Here is a 20,642-nt window from a genome sequence, read left to right as displayed (position 1 = left end):
ATGAAGAAGAATCTCTCGTAGGAAGAAAAACGTGAGGAGAAACTGTAAGTACCAGTTGAGATCAGAAGTTCGGAGTAAGAGGCAAATGCGATGATTGTTTCAGAAATAAAAGAGATGGCTTATACTTACCAAATTATCAGTTTCTGGATCTTCACAGAAAAAGGGTTTTCCTTCTTTCTCTTGCTTCCTTACAAAATTTTCAATATCTACATCAAAACTAGCAGAAGTTGTGCCTTCTGAGCCTTGTGTAGATTGTTCACATTTTTCAAATAATAGTGCTAACAAGGGAAATAGTGGGTGCCTAGAATAAAAGTTAAAATACATGAATAAGTATTTTCACTTATGTGTACACCACTGAAAAGTAAGACATCTAGCTCACGTAAGGTACAGTTACTCATGTAAGAAACAGAAAGACAAGTCCTGAAAGAGACTGCTATAGCAAAACATGATCAAAGTTTGTTTTTTTTTTTTAAATTTTGATTTACCACACACTCTAGAGGCAAGTAAACCAGTAAAATATATATACTTAAATGAACAGAACAATCACAAGCTAAAAAGCTATGCCATACTATTTAATTCACTGTAACTGAGTGGCAAGAGATACATTAACACAGTGCATTAGAAATAAGGATTAGGATTTACAAATAGGATGAATGCAGATTTAAACTATGAAATAAAGTCTGATAATATTCATTTATTCTTCAATGTGGGCCCTATTTATACATCACAAATAACTTCACAGAACTGAGAATAGTATTCAGGCTGTATGCAGAGGCCTCCTATGAAATCATGCTCAGAGAAGACAACAATTTTGTTAGCACAAGTCTGTAAATGAGCAGATAGATCCTTCCGCTTCAGGTTTTTGGTTGTATTTTTTTTTACCTGAAAACTAGTAATAATTATGTCTTTATACAGCACTTAAAGTGAAAGAACACTTAACCTCATCAAAACTGAGCACGCTGCTTAGCACAGCATGTAACTGGAAAAATCTCAAATTAGCGCATTTATACATCAACATTTAATCCAGTTTGAGCTAATTACTGGGCAACAGATTGTCATCCCTAAAGAAAAGGGAGTAAAGATTGACCTAATTACAATAAAGATAAAATCTCACATTAAAGATAAAAACTACAGTATAACAAATAGTGACCATAGTTCAACAGTCTGAGTAGCTTGCTAAATTTCACTTGTGCTTTAAAGGCAGCCACCTTTAGAATATCCTTTAAAACTATGCTGAAATTGAAGAATCCCACAATAAAGGGAATTTTTTGGTTTTGACTGAAGACTGACAGTGAAGCTAATTTGATCTCATTCTTTCCCTGCAAACTACTGGGACAGTTAGCCAAGAGACCATCTGATTTTAAGCTACTTAATTTTTTTTAAAAAATTAAATTCTCTATTCTTTACCCATCAAAAGACAGAACACGAGTCCATTACTACCTGTAAATGGCCTGCTTGTCTGCATCCATTGGAGTTTGAGATTCTACAGGGGCAGGACTCACCCCTTCTGCATCAGTTTCAGAGCAGTTGGGATCTTGTTCAGTTTTTAACTCTGTTACTACTTGCATCTGTAGAAAAAAGAGTAAGTAAATCTCTATGCTTGACGTAAAATAAGTGTACTGTTTTCTAAGGAAATAGCAATGCAAAAGGCTACTAAATTGCCAGAAGGTTGGTATGACTTGGCAGTTACACAAAAAGCCATAGCAGTAACAAAACCCCTCTTTTAATCCTTGGCACTTTTTGATGGGTCATGTAAAGCTCACTTCAAGTTTCACCACTCAGCTTTAAAATGGGAATGACAGATATTAGTAAATTGTTAAAGCATTTTGTCTCGAAAGAGGCTATTTTTGGAATAGACTAGCAAAAAATAGGAATTTTTTGCTCCAAAAAATTTATGGGGATGTCTGCATAAAAAGCCTTTAGGATGAAAACAAGAGCAAGGAAAGTTTCTCCTCTAAAGTTTTCTTTCTTATTTCTTACTGTACATTGTATCAAGATACTGAAGAGATTCTCAAGCTTTCCTGTCCATTAAAATGGACATTTTCTTACAACTGAAATATTCTGTGTCCCCCCAACCTTTCAATTATCAGGACCATAACCTCCCCTGACCTTTACCACTCGAATTTACATACTGTAATAACATATTATTTTAGGAATGTCAAGCTACTGGAGAAAACAGCAGTAACTCTTTTATAAATCCATTTAACACACAATCTGCCACCACTGGAAAAACAACATAGAACCACAGCTTCCACTGAGCACCTCCTAAATTGCACTAGAGCCTGCTAATACCTTTAAGGTGCTTTGAAGGTGTTGAAAGTGGTTTTCCAATCACCTCCAGCTAAATATCTTTCAAACTAAAAGGTCTTAAAGGAACCTGACCTCTAAAAGTCATAGTTTCCACCACCCCAACCCAAACTTCTTGGTTTTCTCCCCTTTGAGCACTAGGAACATGTGTACAAAGACAAGAAATGACTGCAATCTTTTTTTTTTTTTCCTACTTCAACCCTACCAAGTTTTATCTCGAGGACAGACACTGTTCTAGATATCACCAGGCAGCCAGAACTGACACCTACAGAAAGGCAGCATACAGAATGCAATCCTCTGTTCTCTTTTCCCATGAGATGTACGTATCACATCACCCACAGGAACCCTCCGAGATGAGAGCTGGCCTCCAGAAACTATTAGAGAACTTCATTCTGACAGAATTTAATCTATTTCCACACAGCATAAGCAAAAGGAATTTATACTATTCCCAACAAGAAGTCTGGGAGAACCAAAAGGTTTGTGCTTTATTATCTGTCGGGGCCAAGCCACCTCCCAGCAAAATCAGAAACTGAGAAAATGCCAGCATATCCTACCCAACAGAGCAGCCTGCCTTGCAAAAAGCTTCCTCAGCAAGCATAGATGGTTTTTAAGCCAGAATGCTTGCAAAAAAGATGCAACTAATGGACTCATTTCTTGGCTAATGCCAAGAAGGAGGAGCAAAACAAAAGGGGATGACTCATACAAGTGATTATAAATGTTGAGCCATACATCTGCAGAGTTTGAAAGGGGGGAATATGTTCAGTTAGGGCTCTATCTCACTAAAAGAGGATATAGCTCACTCAAAACTGCAAGCTATTTTCTGTGGGCCATTTCCAAACTACAAAAGCAGAAGACACCCAAATTACCTGTCTATCTTGGTCACTGAGAGCTTAAAATACAAAACAAATGCAAAGAAAATGCTCTCTCCCAATCCATTATTTACAAAAAAATGTATTACTTTCACTGATCTGTCACAGGATGGCATGTATTTGTTGGGGGAATAAAGTAAAAGATGTAAGGTAGGTGAGAGGAGAGAGAAATTAGAATTGCAATAAAAGAAGCAAACAACAACAACAAATCAATAATCCCAGATTGCATTCAGATAAATATCTTTTTTTATAAGAGTTGGGAAAAGTTGCTGGTTTTCTTCTGTTCACCACTGTTGCCATCTGCTGACAGAAGTACTTGCATTTACTGCTTAGGGCTGACACACAGTAATGTAAAAATGGGTTTTTTACATTAGTAAAAGTACAGGCCACAGTATTTTAATTTAGGAATTCAAATTTTTGCAATATACAGCCTGTTGTACAAAAAAGAAATATCATGACCAGACATATCTGAGTATGTTTCACTATTCTAGCTATTTGTTAGCAGAAGTAAGAAACTGGAAGCCCACTGACCAGCTTTCTAATTAGCAATTCTAAACAGTAACCTCATTAAAATTAATACAAGTATTTTACCAGTTTTCAGCCTGCAGCATAATTGCATCAAATGTAGTCAAAGTAGCATGTAATTCTAGATAACTAAGTTTATCCTTCGCTTGGTCAAGACCAACAAGTCTGTGTAAATGTCATCAATCTATTGTAACTGTAAACATGTAAGAACACTGAAGCATCACATACACAAAATATTACAGATGCCCATTTCGTTTTCCTAAAAACAGGAACATTACAGAACACAAATCATCTAGGGCAGATTCAGAAGAAAACTTATCTAATCATTCTTCCAGAAGTTAAGCGAAGTCATGCAAAGATTAGCTAAGCCTTTAATAAGTATCCAAGTATTAAAGCATAGCAGCTTATCACTTTAGAGATCTTGTTTTACAAACAAGAACAGATTCTTAAATAATGCCAAAGCAATCATTAAGGAAAAGTCACTACCTTTTTTCACTTGCTAACTGTATTTAGTTCATAGAGGAAGAAAAACACTTACCTGTTGTCCATCTTGATAGTTGTCTATACTTAATGTCTGTGTTGCCATCATGGTTAATAAAACATTAGTTATGTCAAATCATCATAAGTATGAACAAATATTCTTTAAAAAAAAAAAAAACAAACAATCAATTACAAAAGTGACTACTTAGAATCCAGTTCTAAAAGATGAAAAAAGATATTATGCACACCTCTGTCCAAAAGATCAGCAAGTTTATTGACAATGACAGTTATGTGCATTTTCTCAAAAAAAAAAAAAAATTCACATTGGAAAATGCAACAGGTTTCATCAGCAGAAAGTTCATTGTATCATTTTATATTTTAACATAAGATTTTTAAGAAGAGGCTGAGGTTCTTTTACATTCACAAACTTCAAGTAAACTTCAGCATTTAGTTTTGCACTACTTAACTAATACTTACTCTAAGGTAATACATAAAATGTAGAAACGAGCAAAAATTTATGGTTTTGTGTTTTGAAAAGGCTAACAACACATCGAGCATTACTGTAACTGAAACAATAATAGTCTACAACCAATGAACCAAATATAAAAAGTGTTAAGGAATACCCTATTTACTCACGAGTATGAAACCATATTCGAAAGTTAGGGCCTGAAATTACTTTTAGAAACCAAAGTCTCAAATCACTTCTGACATCAGGAATCTACCATTCAAGTCATTTAAGGCTCAACAAACAATGGAACAATATCTAACAGCTTTTAAACAATTGTGCCTATGTGATTATATAGTTTCAAAAGTGACCTTGGAATTCAGAAGTCTCATTTCTGTAGACATTTGATAATTTGGGAAATATTAATTTTAATGGGATAACACACGTAAGCTTATGTACTTTATTCCCTCTAAGCATAAGTTGGAGTTTAGTGCCCAGATGAGTTAAACATTTTTTTTTTTAAAGTCAGACATCCAGTAAATTAAAAAAAAAAAATTTAGCATAGCAACACCACCAGATAAGAGATTATCCATCAAATTACTAATTTACATTTCATTTTCTTGTCAGAGTACCAGCCATTACAACTGAAGTCACATAATTCATTAAGCTATTACCATTAAATATTACCATAGAACTTAATTTTCTTTGACACACTGGAGTCCTAATGTTTAGCTACTATAAAAAAATATTCATATTAGAAGAGACAGAGCTCATGCCTTGAAAAATATTACATCCAGGTATTAATTCCAGCTTTTCTGTTCTCTTCCACTTGTATCAGCATCAAAGAACTAAGTTTTAGAATTTTCACCAGTTTAAGAACTGAAACAAAACCTTTTTTCTTTGTAACGTGTTAAATCACTACAAATTTTTCAACTATTTTTAAATCTTTCCTTCATCATTGCATACGACTACAGTATATGACCGTTTTGAAGACCAATTTTTACATTTCTGGGTATTTTCCCCTACAGATTATAATAGTCTCAAGTAAATGTTTCATTTAAGAAACACAGGACAAATTTCAGGACTACCTTCTTTGTTTACTTAACAGTTTCAGGCACAGAGACAAACCTAACTCCTCAGGACAAACCTCAAGCCTTACTTTGCATCAGGTTCTACTCAAAGTACGATTCCTAAACATTACTGCAATTTTTTTTTTTTTCCCCCAGAGAAGTTCACCAGGATGATGTAAGCATGATTTCCTTTACAAACTAGGTTACTGACTTTCACTCACTCATGCTTAAATAGAGCTGTTACTCTTTGGGAGTCTATGCTATTTTACACATACAAAAGCACGTTGGGAACCACAAATGTGAGCAGACAGCAAATCTTGGTTCTGGCATTGGGTCACGTGCTTGCAGAGCTGAACAAGTTTCTATATGGAAACAACATGCACATATCAACTTAAGTAGTCTGTGGAATACTAGCTAAAAGGTATGCTACAGTTTGGGAACTCCTACGCTAAAGTATGCTTTTCTTAAGAACACAATTTACAGAGGAAAAGAGTAAAGACTGTGTTTAGAGTTTTTCTGATAGCTTTAATGAAAGCATTTTCTGGTTCTAGTTTGTCTATCTGTCTTTACAGAACATCAGTATCTCTTTCTTTAAAACTCAAAAAATATTACTGATTTCTCCACCAAAATAAAAAAAATAACGACATAAATGCACTCACTGATGGAATTACTTCAGATTCTAAATTTTTTTAATAGATATGAATAATTTAATGTTAAAGTTAAATCAGCATTTGCCACAATAGCAAGATGAGATACCTTTCAAAATACTTTAGGGGGACACGTTCTAAAACATCAGCCCTGTAAGCATTTGCCTTACCTTTAAACATTTATTTTCTTTCAAAAATGGTAGCTTACAACTGAGGCATTAGTGTCTTTCTGTATTTATAGAGTGAAGGGGCACATACAAAATGCTGCTTTTCTTCCTCCTCAAAAGGCACACATTTCATTTCTGACTGTAATACCCAAAGCACAGACCAGACTACCCTCAAAATAAAGTACAACAGTTGAAGAGATCAACAAAAGAAGTGTAATCACTATTTAGTGATTGTCTGAGAAATTGAAGAAGTTCCTCACAAAAAAACTGTTAAAGAAATTCTTTGGCTGTGGGAGAAAGATGAAGTTTTTAGTCAGAAATGAGGAAATAGGAGGTAAAACAGTCATGGAAGAGGAAGAAAGTCTTAAGAGTTAGCAAGGAAGTGAGATCGTATTAGTGACACAAAGAACAAGATGGAGAGAAGCAACAAAGATAACACATGTAAACTGGTGTAGACAATAGGACATGGCAAGACTTTCTGGAGAATCAGACAAGCTGGACCAACTCTTCCTTCCAGATTTCCATAAGGAAAAGACATTCCACATCTGGAAATCCCTCAAGCCACACAAAGGAAGAAAGAGGTGCACAGCTTTGAGACAGATCCATAGATTATTTCATCAAGAAGGACTTTTGCCCTATTTTCTCACAGGGGAATGGCTGGAAAGAATTCTACATGGGTATGTCCTTTATTTCCCATAAGAGCTTCCCCTCTGACTTATAATTACAGTAGAAGAAGATTAAGCTATTAGGCAAGATAGCAACTGATGAGATTTAGTGAAGACAACTACTGCAAATCAAGAAGAACAAATTGAGCTAATCACATACTTAAATTGAGGCAATTAACTGAGGAATTACTTTGGTTCACTAAAGAGAAACATCTCTTCATTACCCAGTAGTGGTAAGAAACAAACTATGTTAAACTTTAAGAAAAATAACTGAAAAGGTATTTACACATTTGGCTTTTATAACCTCATTTAAGATACAACATCCAGTTCTAGTTAGCAGATACACAGCCTAAGCAGATGTTCATTCTGCAAGCAACGATGTTAGATGAAGCTGGTATCGCTCCCAGATGTTTATCACTGCCACCCTGCCAGAGCTAATTACTTCCACAGCTTCTACCACTGAGCTCACAGAACACGTGAATGATTTCTGATCCTTTTTACATGAAGTCAGCTAGGCTAGTTCAACCCGCTGTTAAAGGTGGCTATGATTTAAACCAGCTGACTTTGTCTGAAGCACATTGCTCTGCAATCATACAACCCCTGCTCTTGGCTGACCTATTAGTGTGGTAGTTTCTGGCTCATGTGTGGCGATTATCAACTCACAGCAGGACTATCTTTAACCAGCACAGCCATACCCAGTACTATATGGCCTAAGGTATCTGAAGTGAGCCTAAGAACATATGACTTCTGGACAACTTAGCTTTAAAAATGCCAATTATTCTTTGTTAAAGAAATGGAGAGTAGAAGGAAAACTGTGCATTTGTGTTATATTCAAGGAGTTACAAATAACAAAAATAACCCAAGGCTGAGAGAGTTAGTCAGTCTGCTTCATGCAGAAGAGTACTGACTATTTATTTTGAAAACAAAGTGTGAGGAAAACCCAAGGAAATGTTTTAAGGTCATGTAAACTGGAAGCTGATGCATGAACTGCAATCAGAAACTCCATTGATACCTGTGGTGAAAGGGAATTCATAAAAGCATTGTGTTCTGTAAAACAAAGTGAAAGGAAAAAATGCAAACCTTTAATAAAATCAAGTATGAAGGTAAAACAGAGTAGAAAGAAAGCTAAATTAAGAGGGGTAATCATAATTAAGAATTGTGGAGACTTTGTTCAAGTTAAGAAGTATTCAAGAGAAGAGATTAAAGGTGAGCTGAAGCATATACACAAAGTGATCACTTAACATACATCACTCCTCACTTGCTCTACTTACTCCTTCGTAATTAAGAGCAAAGGGACCACCCAGAAACGTTAACATAAGGTGCAAGTAAGCTGTTGGAGTTCAGTAATATCACTTTTAACATATACAAGCTACAACAGATGTTTGTAAGAGATATAAATAGTTATGCTTCAGGGTATAAACTAACCACTAACTGTCTTAGGGTTGTGAAGAAACTACGCAACAGACTTGTTAACAAGTAATCGTTCCTTCTAATTTTCCCCTATATCCATTCCTTTGAAGTCCTTCACAGAGAAATGGAGAGATTGGCAGATTCAGCATGGCTATTTGCTCATTCTTATTTAACTTTAGTCCTGGCACTTGCTCTATAAATGTAAATCCTTATATTCACATACAAAATTAAAAGGAAACAAAAATCAAAACAGCAAGCCCCTTTGACACATGAATAGCATCTAGAACTAGCTTTACTTTGCACCAAAATACATTATGATATTTGTTTCCAGGGTACACTGCTTTCTAAAGGAGATAAAATATGGCCGTGAGAAAGCTACTTACCCTTTTCCTTCAATGGGTTGAAGACAACATTATCTTGTTCCAGCAGAGCGATCCCACTAAAGTACAATGTAGAGGACAGAAACCTAAAAATCAACAGGGAAATATTCAGAAGGAGATAACAACATAGAACATACTTTCAGAGACTGAATATGATTAAAGAAAATATTTTGGTTTATTATGTGGTTCCCTCCCCAAGTTTAAAAAAACTGACAGGATTTTTTTGCATGTTTTACAAAATTTTTTTTGCATTTTTAATAATCTCTAATTGCACCCACTATTCCATGCTATTATTTGAACTTTCCCTCATCTTATTCCATTCATTCTCCATATTTATCTTTGCTGACACTTCTAACAGAAGGCTACATTTGGACTGCTAACTCGCTTGCTGTTCAACCTTCACATTTTACTCTCTGGCTCAGTGTCTGCTTAGACTAGACAAGACACATCCCAAAAATAAAACTACGAAATGCAAATAGGAATAACTCATGAGTGTTGCAAAAATTAAGCATGAAACCAAGAAAGGTGAAAGCCTTTTTAAAAATTTAAATCTTCTTTATAATCACGCTTTGATATTACCATGGAATGTATTCTAAAACAGTTATGATCAAGTAATCTGCTACACAATAAAAACTAACAGACTATAGGAAGGAGCACAAGCCATTGTTAGCATCGTGTGTTCTGTGAAGACAGGTTCTGCTACAGGTTTATTCAGCAACTTTTAAAAGCTTTCAGAAACTACCACTTAAAATTACTTTAATTATATTTAATGTAATAGCACTTGTTTGATATATTAAAGCTACTTTAAAAAAGTAGTAATGATTGTGAAAGCGAAGATTGTGAAAATACATTTAGAAAACACAACTGCTGAAAAGCATTAAAAAAAGCCTGCAAAACTCTCCCAGGGTAAATTCCAAATGCTAGCGTTGCACAAAGGCCATCTGAAATTATGTGATGGCTAAAACACACAGCTGAGATCTTGAATCAGATTATCTGTTTCTCACATGGACAAAGTTCCTGTGTTCCCAGTTTTCCCAACTGCGTAAGAACTGGAATGAAAGTAACTCAAACATTTTTGAAAGTGAGATGAAGTTTGTATTTGGATTTGAGAACCAAAATTTATCCATGTGTAGCGTAGAAATAATGTTTTTCAGACAAATTCACAGAAAAACAAACTGCTAAGGGCTACTCAATATAGATGCCATCTTTGGTTCATGAAACCTAGCTCTAAAAGAGCAGGGAAGATACTCTGAGGAGTTATAAGGCGGTATAAGCTTCAGCAATTGGTTAGAGATGAAATACTGACCTAGGAGTTTCAGTCCAACTGATACACCTGGCCTTGAAAGCCTCAAGGGGCAGATGACACATCAGAAGTTTTTACACATTCTCTTAAACTGTCAAAGACCTATGTCCCCAAAGAATGGGCTTCTCATTTTTGGAACTTCTTAAGTCTGTTCTGAGAAGACAGTGTACCCTCTTAATCCCCTCTTAGCATGCTATTTATCTTCTATAATTTTGGTACTCATTTTCACCCACCTCAACTTAATGGGCTATTTTCAGATAGAGGACTTCTCATTATTCATAGCATCTTCTGAATGTAGGTCACTGCCAGATAAACTGGGATTATCTATTCCTTGTCTCTGCTCAGACATAAAGAAGGGCTACCTCACTATTGCAAATCTGAAAAACCTGCTCCCTTCATTCAGAAACAACTGCAGCAAAGAACTGATTGTGCCACTGCTGCCAGATATGGTCAGTCAAAATATTTCATGTTTTAAGAAGCAGCCCTTGCCTGCAAAGCCTTCAGCTGGAACTCTGGAAATAGGCAAGTTTTTAGATAGTGTGTGAGATATCAAGGGCAGAAAAAAAGAGGTACTGAAGAAATGCACGCCCAGGTGAAAGATGCTGCAGAGGAAAAGGTTTGGCTGAGAAGGAGCCAGAGAACATTGCAGTCATACTGTCTTCTTCCAAGAAACACTTGACAGCAATTAAGATTAGAGTCTACCCTAAAACATATCAGACAAGAAAACAAGAGAGAGCTGAGCTTGCATATTATGTCCTTGCGTGTCTCAGTGGGGACAAGAACAGGGAGCAACCTGTTAAAGGACGGAGACAACACCAAGGCATTGTGGAGCCTAAACTTGGAATTGCTATTGCCAATTTGTTTTTTCCTTTTATTCCTCTTGCAGACAAGCTTTAAAGTCATGTTATCATAATAAAGAAGATACTTAACTGTGAAACCAAAACCAAGGGCAACTTGCTTTGTCACTTAAAAAGCGTATCATGATTGAAGTTTTTACTACAAAGCAAAATATGACCTTGTTCATTCAAGCGCAGAAGAACCCTCTTTACAGTCATTGTCTCATTTTGCATGTCAGCTAGTAAGAAACAAAGACCTATGCACACATTCACATACACAAATATTAGCAGACATTAAGATCATGACATTTATATTTTCATAGATTCAAATAATAACAAAGAAGCAATACATAGAGTATATATGACAACATGCCATCAAGGGATTCGTTCTACCTTTGCTGCAGTGGTTATCTATCTCCATCAACCTGCCTACAAAGAGATGTTCAGTACAATTAAGACAAACAGATCAATATGAAGTTGATGCATACAAGTTTATTAAAACTGTGCTCAATGACAGCGTACTCCTTATTCAGCAGCAAGGTGGCTTCCATTTCCGCTATCTTATGTACTTGCAAAGCATAGTCATTATTTAGAAAATCATACTTTTAGAAAGATGATGTTCCCGTTCAGGAATAAACTACCAGCCCCAGGGAGTTGCACTACACAGATACAGCTAAACAGTTATTAGACAACAGCTATGCTGTCAATTTCCCTGGGAGACAAAACCTAAAAAGCCACAAAACCAATTTTCGGCTGCAGTAAAATGAGATTTACTTTGTGTCACTTTTTCCCTTTACTGTTTGGTGGTGCAATAAAGTTATTTATATATTAATCTTGATCAATATGAGATTACATTAAAAAACTGAATGCATTTTATACTTTAAGAAACTGAAAATTAAAAATAAATTAAAATCCACCACTGAAGTTAAATTTCTTCAGAAATACAGGCTACACTATAAGCTATCATCAACCTGTCTTTTCCTGTAGAATTTTGAACATATATACTATGTAACACTGACTTTATTCAGCAAGACCTCTCCAACACTACATATACTGCTTTGTTGCCCCATCAATCTCTCATAGCATCCTCTTTTTGTATCATCCCATTTCAGAATTTATCAAGCCATACAAAGTATTTGTATCACAGACTATCTTCCGTGCATCACCACACAATGTCACACAGCATGACAAACATCATACGGTCTCATGGAAAGATCTGTGTTCCTTTAGTACTCTGTGTAAACTCTGCTTTCGGAATTCTAAAGGAATTCTGGAAATTCTCCTATCTGCAGGTACTAAGTATGAAAAGGGGTATTATAAAAAAATGTGCCACTTTACAAGCTAGAATTGCATATGGAGTAACTGATAAAATGGATATTACAGATGCACAAGGTAATATCAATTTCTCAAGGCACAACAACAAAGCAGAAGGGCATCTGGGTCTTTCGAAAAACTTCCAGCTCCTTAATTCTGCATACACCCTTTGTCTTTACACCAGCTTATTTCTTGGGAAGCATGTATAATCATGGTTCATGTTCATGGTTCGTGTAATCCCCAATTTACCACAGTACTTCTTAACAACAAGGAAGAGAAAGATGAGAAATCCTATCCAATCTAGTCATAAAATGTCACCTCAGTATGCTAGGTATCCTGCCTTCAGGTAGCTCTTGGCATTGCAGAAAGAAATCCTTGGGTTGCTCTCCTACCTTCTGCAAAATGAAAACCTCCTTCTTCTATTAAAAGATTCTCAAATTCAAGAAACTTCTGGCAGCATCTCAGTTTCTCCTACCCATTTCACACTGTAATTTGACCCTGCTTTATTAGCTCCATAAAGTAAGGAATTAAGGGGACTAAACAGAAATTTTGGTAAAAGGAAAACAAAACTGAGGGGAAAGGAAACCTCCTGTCTTTAATTGCTCCAATTAGCAATTGGGATTAGGGTATGAGGGAGCAAAAATACCTACCATCACTCCTTCATCCATGCCTGATGTAAATGAAGATTCCTTTAGTGTTTTTTTCCTGTGTTCTTAACACTGCAAACTTAAGGATTTTTTATGGTTCCTGCTTGCGAATCCTGGTATACACATGAATCCTCAAACATATCTATTTGCCACAGGACAGAGAAGTATTTTTTTCCTCTCAGTATTACCCAATGTGCTGTGATCATAATATTTCAGATCCCAAATCAAGAAAACAGTATAGTACCTGCCTTGCTGCTATCGTGGTAAGAGGACTGCATTAGAAAGACTAACAAAACCCCCTTACGTACCAGAGGACACGTACCAGCAGTTCCACTGCTGGAACTGATTTTGGTACAACTTTCCTACTTAATGATATTCAATTACTTTTTCAAACACAATTTTATCTAAAAAAAAAAAGGTAACTCCACCCTCCACACTTCTCCAGCATTCCACATGGATAAACAGGTTTGCGTATGTGCTAGACTCAATTCTGTTTCTTTGCCACTGAAGCCTCTGGAACATCCACACAAGCCTGCAGTCACTGTTACTTCTGGAGACACTCATTTTATCATATCCTTCCAGGCAAATTAAAGCAAAGCAACAGGAAATCCCATTTTAATCATGAACTGTATCAGCACCCAATAAACTATAACTGAAATTAATCTTGTTTTATGTATATACTTTGTGGTTTCATAAAGAAGACACAGAATAGCCACCAATCTCACTATGCCTTTATGGCTGTTGATTACAATGTTAGCAAGCAGTTTATGTAAGCATATGTAAGTTTTCCAACATTTTTACTATAAAAATCATAGTTTCTAATGATTCTATGAAAGACTGAATTCCTAATGCTACTGAAGTACAGCTAAAGAATGAAGAAGAGTTTTATTTAACTAATAACTGCATTTAAAATGGACTTGAGATGTTGAATACCTAAGAAAATCCCCTCTACACACTTTTGGCATTTAAACACTTCATCAAGATTAAGATGTTCCATTGTCAATTATTTCATTTTGATGTCCTTTATGATTTCAGAAATAATGAGCCTGTCAGTGAACCAAGCATTATCTTGGATGAGCTGAATAAACTAAAGTGACACAAAACCCTGGTTCTGCAACCCTCTGTCAAATTTGGTTCCTATCAGTCAGTAACTTTTCCAGAATATTCCCTCTTTTGACTCTTAACATTTGGTCAAATGTGAACAACTTTGTTTTGCTACTAAGTTTAGGCCCTAAAATGAAGTGTTATTTTCTTTTCAAAATGGTAATTAAATAATTCTTCCTTTCCTGCTCCACAACTCTTCAGTAATGGTGACACAGAAGCAAACAGTTCAACTAGTTTTTGCAAGGAAGACGTGCTGTGTTCCAGCCTCTTCTGTTCCTGCTCCCAACACTCTTCATGCTTCCTTTTCTATCCATGTTCTTTCTGCTCTTCAGTCTCCTACTCACCTTCTCCATTGTTCCTCCCACACCAGCATACAGCTTGTCCTCCTTCTCGCCTCTCGCCCTCTCTTGTTCCCCCACTTCTGACAATTTGTAATTTTGCTAGTACCATCCTTTCCAGGTTCCCAGGCCTACTGCATTTCCACCAAGCTTCAATCGCTGTTCCCCACCTCTCCCCAAACACCAGTCTTCATCCCTCCATGAGTACAACTGCTGCCTAAGCATTCTGGGCTTGGGGGAGAAGCACAGGTAAAGAAAGACTATTTAGGATTAAACTTACCCATCACCTACTGCTGTGGGATGCATCATGCTTAACTACTTGGTCCAGATGATGACTGCACAGTCAGGTGACATGCAAGGACCAACAGACAGGAAGATACTTGTGTTACATGGAATATTCAGATAATTTAGTTAATAAATATTTGCCAAGTAACATGCATGAACCAGTTTTTCACGAGCTTATGATTTGTTGGAAGTTTCTTGAGGAACCACCATACACGCCGTGTGAATGCTTACGCTCTCTTCCCCTCTCTCTTCAGCAATGCTTAGTTCCAGAAATCACTGATATGCTCTTACATAAGACAAACAGGCACACCCCCCCTCCTTAAATTAACATATTTACTTTCTCTTAAAGGGATTTTCAAAATATTGAGTCATTTTAGCTTAAAGTTTATGGAATAACCCTGCTCAAACATTCATCATGGCAAGTTTCAGTATGACTAAGAAATAAACTACTGGAAACACCACCTCAAAACAAAAGAAAAATATAACTGGGTAACCTTACTCCTGGCATCGCTAATATCATGGCCTAGAACACACAAAAACCAGCTACAACACATATAAATTAAGTGATCACAGACTGACCTGGAAGTTCTTTAGCTATAAAAACATACAACGCAGCACACACATTCTCTAGCTATGTTAAATGTGTAAAGCTCCAATTTGGTTTTTATAATCGCCTCTGTTTCCTTTGAATATAAAAGTTTTGGACTTTATTTTTCAGTAATAAATATTATAATATCCTTTCCCCTTTGCTTTGTTTGCTATGTAATTTGACAAAAGCTAAGCAGGATGTGAAGTATAGCCACATTTCCTAACTTCCTCCGTCCTCAAGAAAAAACACAGGCAACTCCAAAAGATCACAAATAAAATATAAATTGGAATTTGGTGGTTTATAAAAAAAATTGATCCCTCTTTTAGTACACCAGCAGTAAGCTACCATATTCTACTTTTTTGCCTGAATTTACTGTCAGCCACAGAAGATGAGTTACAGACCCATGGGTACAGCAGGCTAAGTGACAGTACATGATTATCACAGTCAGTTAGCTCCCATTTTCAAAAAATCACCTTCTGACTAAGTATTTAAATGGCCTTCCTGTTTAATAGCAAATACCTCTTATACGCATATGTAGAAAAAAATTAGAACGTTATGGCCTGGAGTAGCTGCTGTATTAAAAATAAACAAGTGCATTCATAGGAAGGATGATAAGCAAGCATGTGACAACAAGCAGTCCTAGGTTTTATTTCCACTTCTAACACCAACTTCCTTCTTGTCCTTCAGTAACATACAGGACTTGGTATCCCCACACTGCTGGCAAGGGACCCAAGTTACTGCCCTTTACCAGCTTCATTAAAACATGCCAGTGCCCCATTAACAACAAAGATTGGTATATCCAGATTCTTGGTGTCTTTATTTTATACTCCATGCCTAGTTCCACTTGATGATACCCACGTTCCACAGTTATGACATGAAACAATCTTATTGAACAAAGTGAAGAACATGTTAACAAACATGAATACTTCAGCATTCCGTTACTTGGGGAGAGCTGTAATGGTCTGGGTAAAATACTTTGGTAACATCTGGCACCAAGTAAGCAAAAGAAAGAACTCTATCAGCAGCTTTTTCCCTTTCTCTTGTAATCCTCTTGCTTAGAAGAGTAGTAAGTCGTTTTACATTTTGTACAGCATTGAGCTGTGGTAAAATACCTCCCCCCCCTCCCCCGAGACTTATAATTTGTAAACCTACAGACTCTTAACAAGTGAGACTGAAATAACCAGCTGCAAGAGAGAGAACTAACATTTGTGGAATTTTAAATTTCACACACAAAAAATAACTCAGTCTTACTTACACCAAATTAAAAATATTAACCTTCTTTTTAGTAAGCTTTCACATGTGCCAGTTTTGCAGAAGTAACCTTTGGCTCCCAAACCACTACCTAAGATCCTAAGATTTGGAAATACAATTTGGACTACATGTCTCTTTATTCAGGACATTATCAGAGCCATCAGACCAAGCAGTTCCATTATCACAGTGGTGGTTCTCTGGATAATTCACCCTTGACCGTTAGTACAGGGCTTAATAACAGCAAAAGAGTTACTCTTTTCCAGGAAACTGAATTGCTCCTAAACACTTCAAAACTTGCTGTGGTAGCAAAGAGAATTATTATGACTTTATTACAGCACTGCATTTACAGTACAGGGAAAGGCATGAGAAAAATACAGTCAGAAAGCAAAATTCTGAAAGTACAGCTTCCAGAAGACATAACCATTTTATAAGACTGAAGTATTTAGAATATGTACATTTCATTAAACACCTTTCAACTACACTAATGGAAGACTGAAAGGACTGCGTTTTAAAATGTTATTTTTATATTCAAAAGATAATCTTTAAAATCGTATCTAGATTAAGAAATCTGAAGAATTCTCAGTTTTCCTGTTAGCACATAGGAAATGGTAACAAGGTAAATTCCAGTCCAGCAAAGCACTTCAACTACACAAGACCCACTTCACGTATGAGCCAGGCTTTAGTATTCAATTTATGCAGAGAAGGATATATGGGCAGATAAAAAAAATGCATGCCCCAAAATCACTCAGGAGATCAATGAGAATGAACACTACCAGTCTTCAAAGTCTCAGTGCAGTGCAATAGCCTCCACACTACCTATATTTACCCTGAAAATGAAGTAAATGGAGCTATGCCTTTCGCCACTTAACTGAAGCTCCCATTAAGAAAAACATAGTGAAACCCCCACTGAATTTTTCCTGTGGATACTTTAATCATAAGATGACAAGAAAATATGTAAAGTGGTAACACTTAATGGTAAAAAAAAAAGCATATACTTAATAAAATAAACCAAAAATAAGTACATTAAAAAAAAATCAGAATTACTTTGGCTAGATTAAAAACAATGGCATACCGCAAAGTGTGAAAGTGTTTCTTCAGACTGAATAAATGCAAAACGTTTGGGTTTTTTTCCTCACAAATTTTTGAAAACTTAACGATAATATATGGCTACACACAGACTCACAAAAGGATAATTCTGTAATTTTATTTTACAGAGCTATCTAGGAAATGCACTCAAAATGCATTTGCTGTTGGCTTGACACTCCAGCAATGACAAGGTCTGGAAATATACAGAATCACAACAATTTGTTTTCTGGTTCAGTATAATCTGTAATAATTGTATATGCAGCTAATGGGGACTAACCAGGACTCATTCTTAAACAAGACTCCAGCACTTACCCAGCTGCAGAAGCCCTATCACTTTAACTACACATATATAACTAAAGGGATAGAACCCCATAGCACAGGCAGACCGTAACAGTTTATATCCCACGGAGGAAAGGGAAAAGCCTGTAAGTGTATTCACAGTATGGAGAACAGCGAGGTGCTTAAATTCCTTAAGCTACAGTTGTTACAATTCCCCTAATCAAACAATCTACACTGGTGAAACTTTGCGCAGAGCATGCTCTAGAATAAAATTATGAACAGTAACTATATGAGCATGTTTTTGTAAAGACTAAGGAAGAATTCTTCAGCTTTTAAAAAAATCAATTAGATGAGAGAGTTAGCATACACTGAAAATGATGTACACCCCCCTCCTGCCATTCTCCATAGGAGGCTGGCTCAACTGTTTTCCAGCATCCACACACCAGAACACATTGTCCATGCTCCCTACTCCTGCTATCTGTTTAATGGAATGCACACATCATATTCCAAATGGGGGCAAGGACAAAAATCAATCTTGTCTGGACAGCTCTTAACTGCATGTGACCAAAAAAAAAATTCATTGCATGTCATAAAAATTTACTTATAAGGGTATCATACTGGATCTAGAGTCTCATTCTCCCCCCCAACACCATCCTAGTAATTTGCTTAGACATAAATGACAAAAAGGGGCCACAAACTGCAGCAGATTAAAAAAAAACAAAACACCATGACCGTGTCTCTAAAATTACATGCTATGTTGCCATTTAGGACAACAGAAAATATCTAAGAAATAATAAAAAGCTATAGCAGTAAGTTACACATAATAGTATCGCATAGATGTGTTAACTACTTATCCTGTTAACTGCTGAACTCTGGGCCATACAGCTGGCGTTGTGGGAACGAGGGAAAGCTATCGACTACTCCACGGAGACCCGGGACATGTGGCTAATTGAGGCAATATTTCAGGATAAAACCAGCACTTGATTTATTATTGTTTACACACATCATAAGCAGGGCCTCTGGGCAATGTCAAGTTTCAGCTCCTAATTGCGGCTGTGTAAACACTCAGGAAGGCTCTGTCTAGGTGTCAAGAAGCCTCTCCTCATAACCGAGCCAAGAGACAATGAGGTCACATCAAAATAAGTTAAAAAAAAAAAGGAGAGGAAGAAACCACCTCACGCCAGAACTGCGCACACTGCCCCAAGTGCCAGCCGCTAACAGAATCTGCTTTCTATGAATAAGCGGGGAGGCGGGGGGGGATGCACAGCCGAAGACGCGCCAGCCCCCGCTCTCCCGTGGGCCAGGCCGGGCTCCGCCGGACCCCGCCGCCACCGAAGCGGCACCGGGGACGGGTCTGGACGTCACCACCCCCCCCCCCCCCCACCGCCGGCACCCCACGGGGCCCACGCGCGGCCCAACTGCCGCCGGCAGCCCCCTCCCTCCCCCCCCGCCCCGGGGCCGCACCCGGCCGGGCCGGGGCAGGTGCGGAGGGGCGGCAGCTGCCGCGACCGTTTCATCCCCGCCACAGGCGAGGGCTCTTCGGGGCTGGGTTGAGGCCGGGGGCCCTGGCACGGCAGCGAGGGGAGGCGGGGGCAAGAGGGACCCCCGGAGAGCCCCCGCCGGGCGCTCGGCTCTACCTTACCCTGCCCCACCCCCCCTCCCCCAAGGACCGCCTGCCAACACGGCGCTGGCCCTTTAAGAATCACGTCGCCTCCCCCCCCCCCCGTCGCCCCCTCTCCCGCCTCCTCCCCCCCCCCCGCCGCCGCGTCCCCTCCGCGCGGCGCACGAGCAGCGGCCCGCGCTCCCTCTCGCCCCGTCTACACTCCCCTCCCCTCCGCGCGCGCGGGGCGCCTGCGCGCCCCCGCCGGCGCGCGCCCGCAAGAGACAACGGTTACACAGCGGCCGTTCCAGAATTTTCCTCGCTCCCCCCCCCCCCTTCCCCTCCCCTCCCTCCCCTCCCCGCGCCTGCCCGCCACCGCCCCTAACCCCCCTCTTGGGCGAGTTGCGGAGTGCGGGTGCCCCCTCCCCGCTGTTCCGCGTGCCGGGCTCGGCCCCCCCCCCCTCTCCTCTCCCGCCCCGCTCCTTCCTCAACCACCACCCCCCCCACGGTGTGGTGGTACGCCTGGGCCCGGCCGGCGGCGGCGGCGGCGGGCGCGCCGTGATGGATGGCTGGCTGGCTGGCTGGGAGCGGGTTTGAGTGACAGCGCTTACCTGGGTGCCAATCTTCGTCACACTGACAAGCGGCTGCAGCAATCGGGACCCGCACCGCCGCGACACGCGTCACCGCGCACACACGCACCCGGCCAATCGCCGGCCGCGCCGCCCGAGACGACACCACGCCGCGCATCACGCCTCATCAATATTCACCGCGGGGGGCGGGGCACGCGCCGGCGTAGGGAGGTGGCGCGCGGCCGCCCCGCCCCGCCGCCACCGCGGCGGGGCGGGGCGGCCGCGCGCCACCTCCTTACGCCGGCGCCTCCCGGCTCGCGCTTATGAATATGGATGAATGGGGCGTAGCCCGAGCGGGCCCGGCCACGCCCCTCTCCGGGTCGGGGTGGCGGGGGGGGTAGGGGGGGAGAAGAGGTGAAACCATCTCCTCGGGGTGGGGGGGGAGGAGGGCGATACCAAGTGGCTCGGCTACGCGG

General features: G+C 39.1%; 1 protein-coding gene across 4 annotated transcripts in view; it reads right to left on the bottom strand.

Annotated features, from left to right (window-relative positions):
- Nucleotides 1-20,397, bottom strand: part of PKNOX1 (PBX/knotted 1 homeobox 1) — a 47,028-nt gene extending 26,631 nt beyond the window's left edge. For 2 of the 4 annotated variants that reach the window (XM_074858422.1, XM_074858425.1), the window contains exons 1-5: nt 20,209-20,397; nt 8,969-9,051; nt 4,240-4,341; nt 1,441-1,568; nt 130-301 (exon numbers count right to left, since the gene is read on the bottom strand). In XM_074858422.1, the coding sequence (XP_074714523.1) occupies nt 130-301; nt 1,441-1,568; nt 4,240-4,290 (351 nt within the window). In that variant the 5' untranslated portion in view covers nt 4,291-4,341; nt 8,969-9,051; nt 20,209-20,397. Of the gene's footprint in view, nt 1-129; nt 302-1,440; nt 1,569-4,239; nt 4,342-8,968; nt 9,052-14,787; nt 14,843-20,208 lie in introns of all 4 variants that reach the window. The other 2 variants (XM_074858424.1, XM_074858426.1) reach the window with 2 other exon arrangements.
- Nucleotides 20,398-20,642: the final 245 nt, after the last annotated feature.

Source organism: Strix uralensis, chromosome 2, assembly GCF_047716275.1.
Source record: "Strix uralensis isolate ZFMK-TIS-50842 chromosome 2, bStrUra1, whole genome shotgun sequence".
Taxonomy (NCBI): Eukaryota; Metazoa; Chordata; class Aves; order Strigiformes; family Strigidae; genus Strix; species Strix uralensis.
Note: the sequence above shows the minus strand (reverse complement) of the source record. Positions and strands in the feature narration are given on the sequence as shown.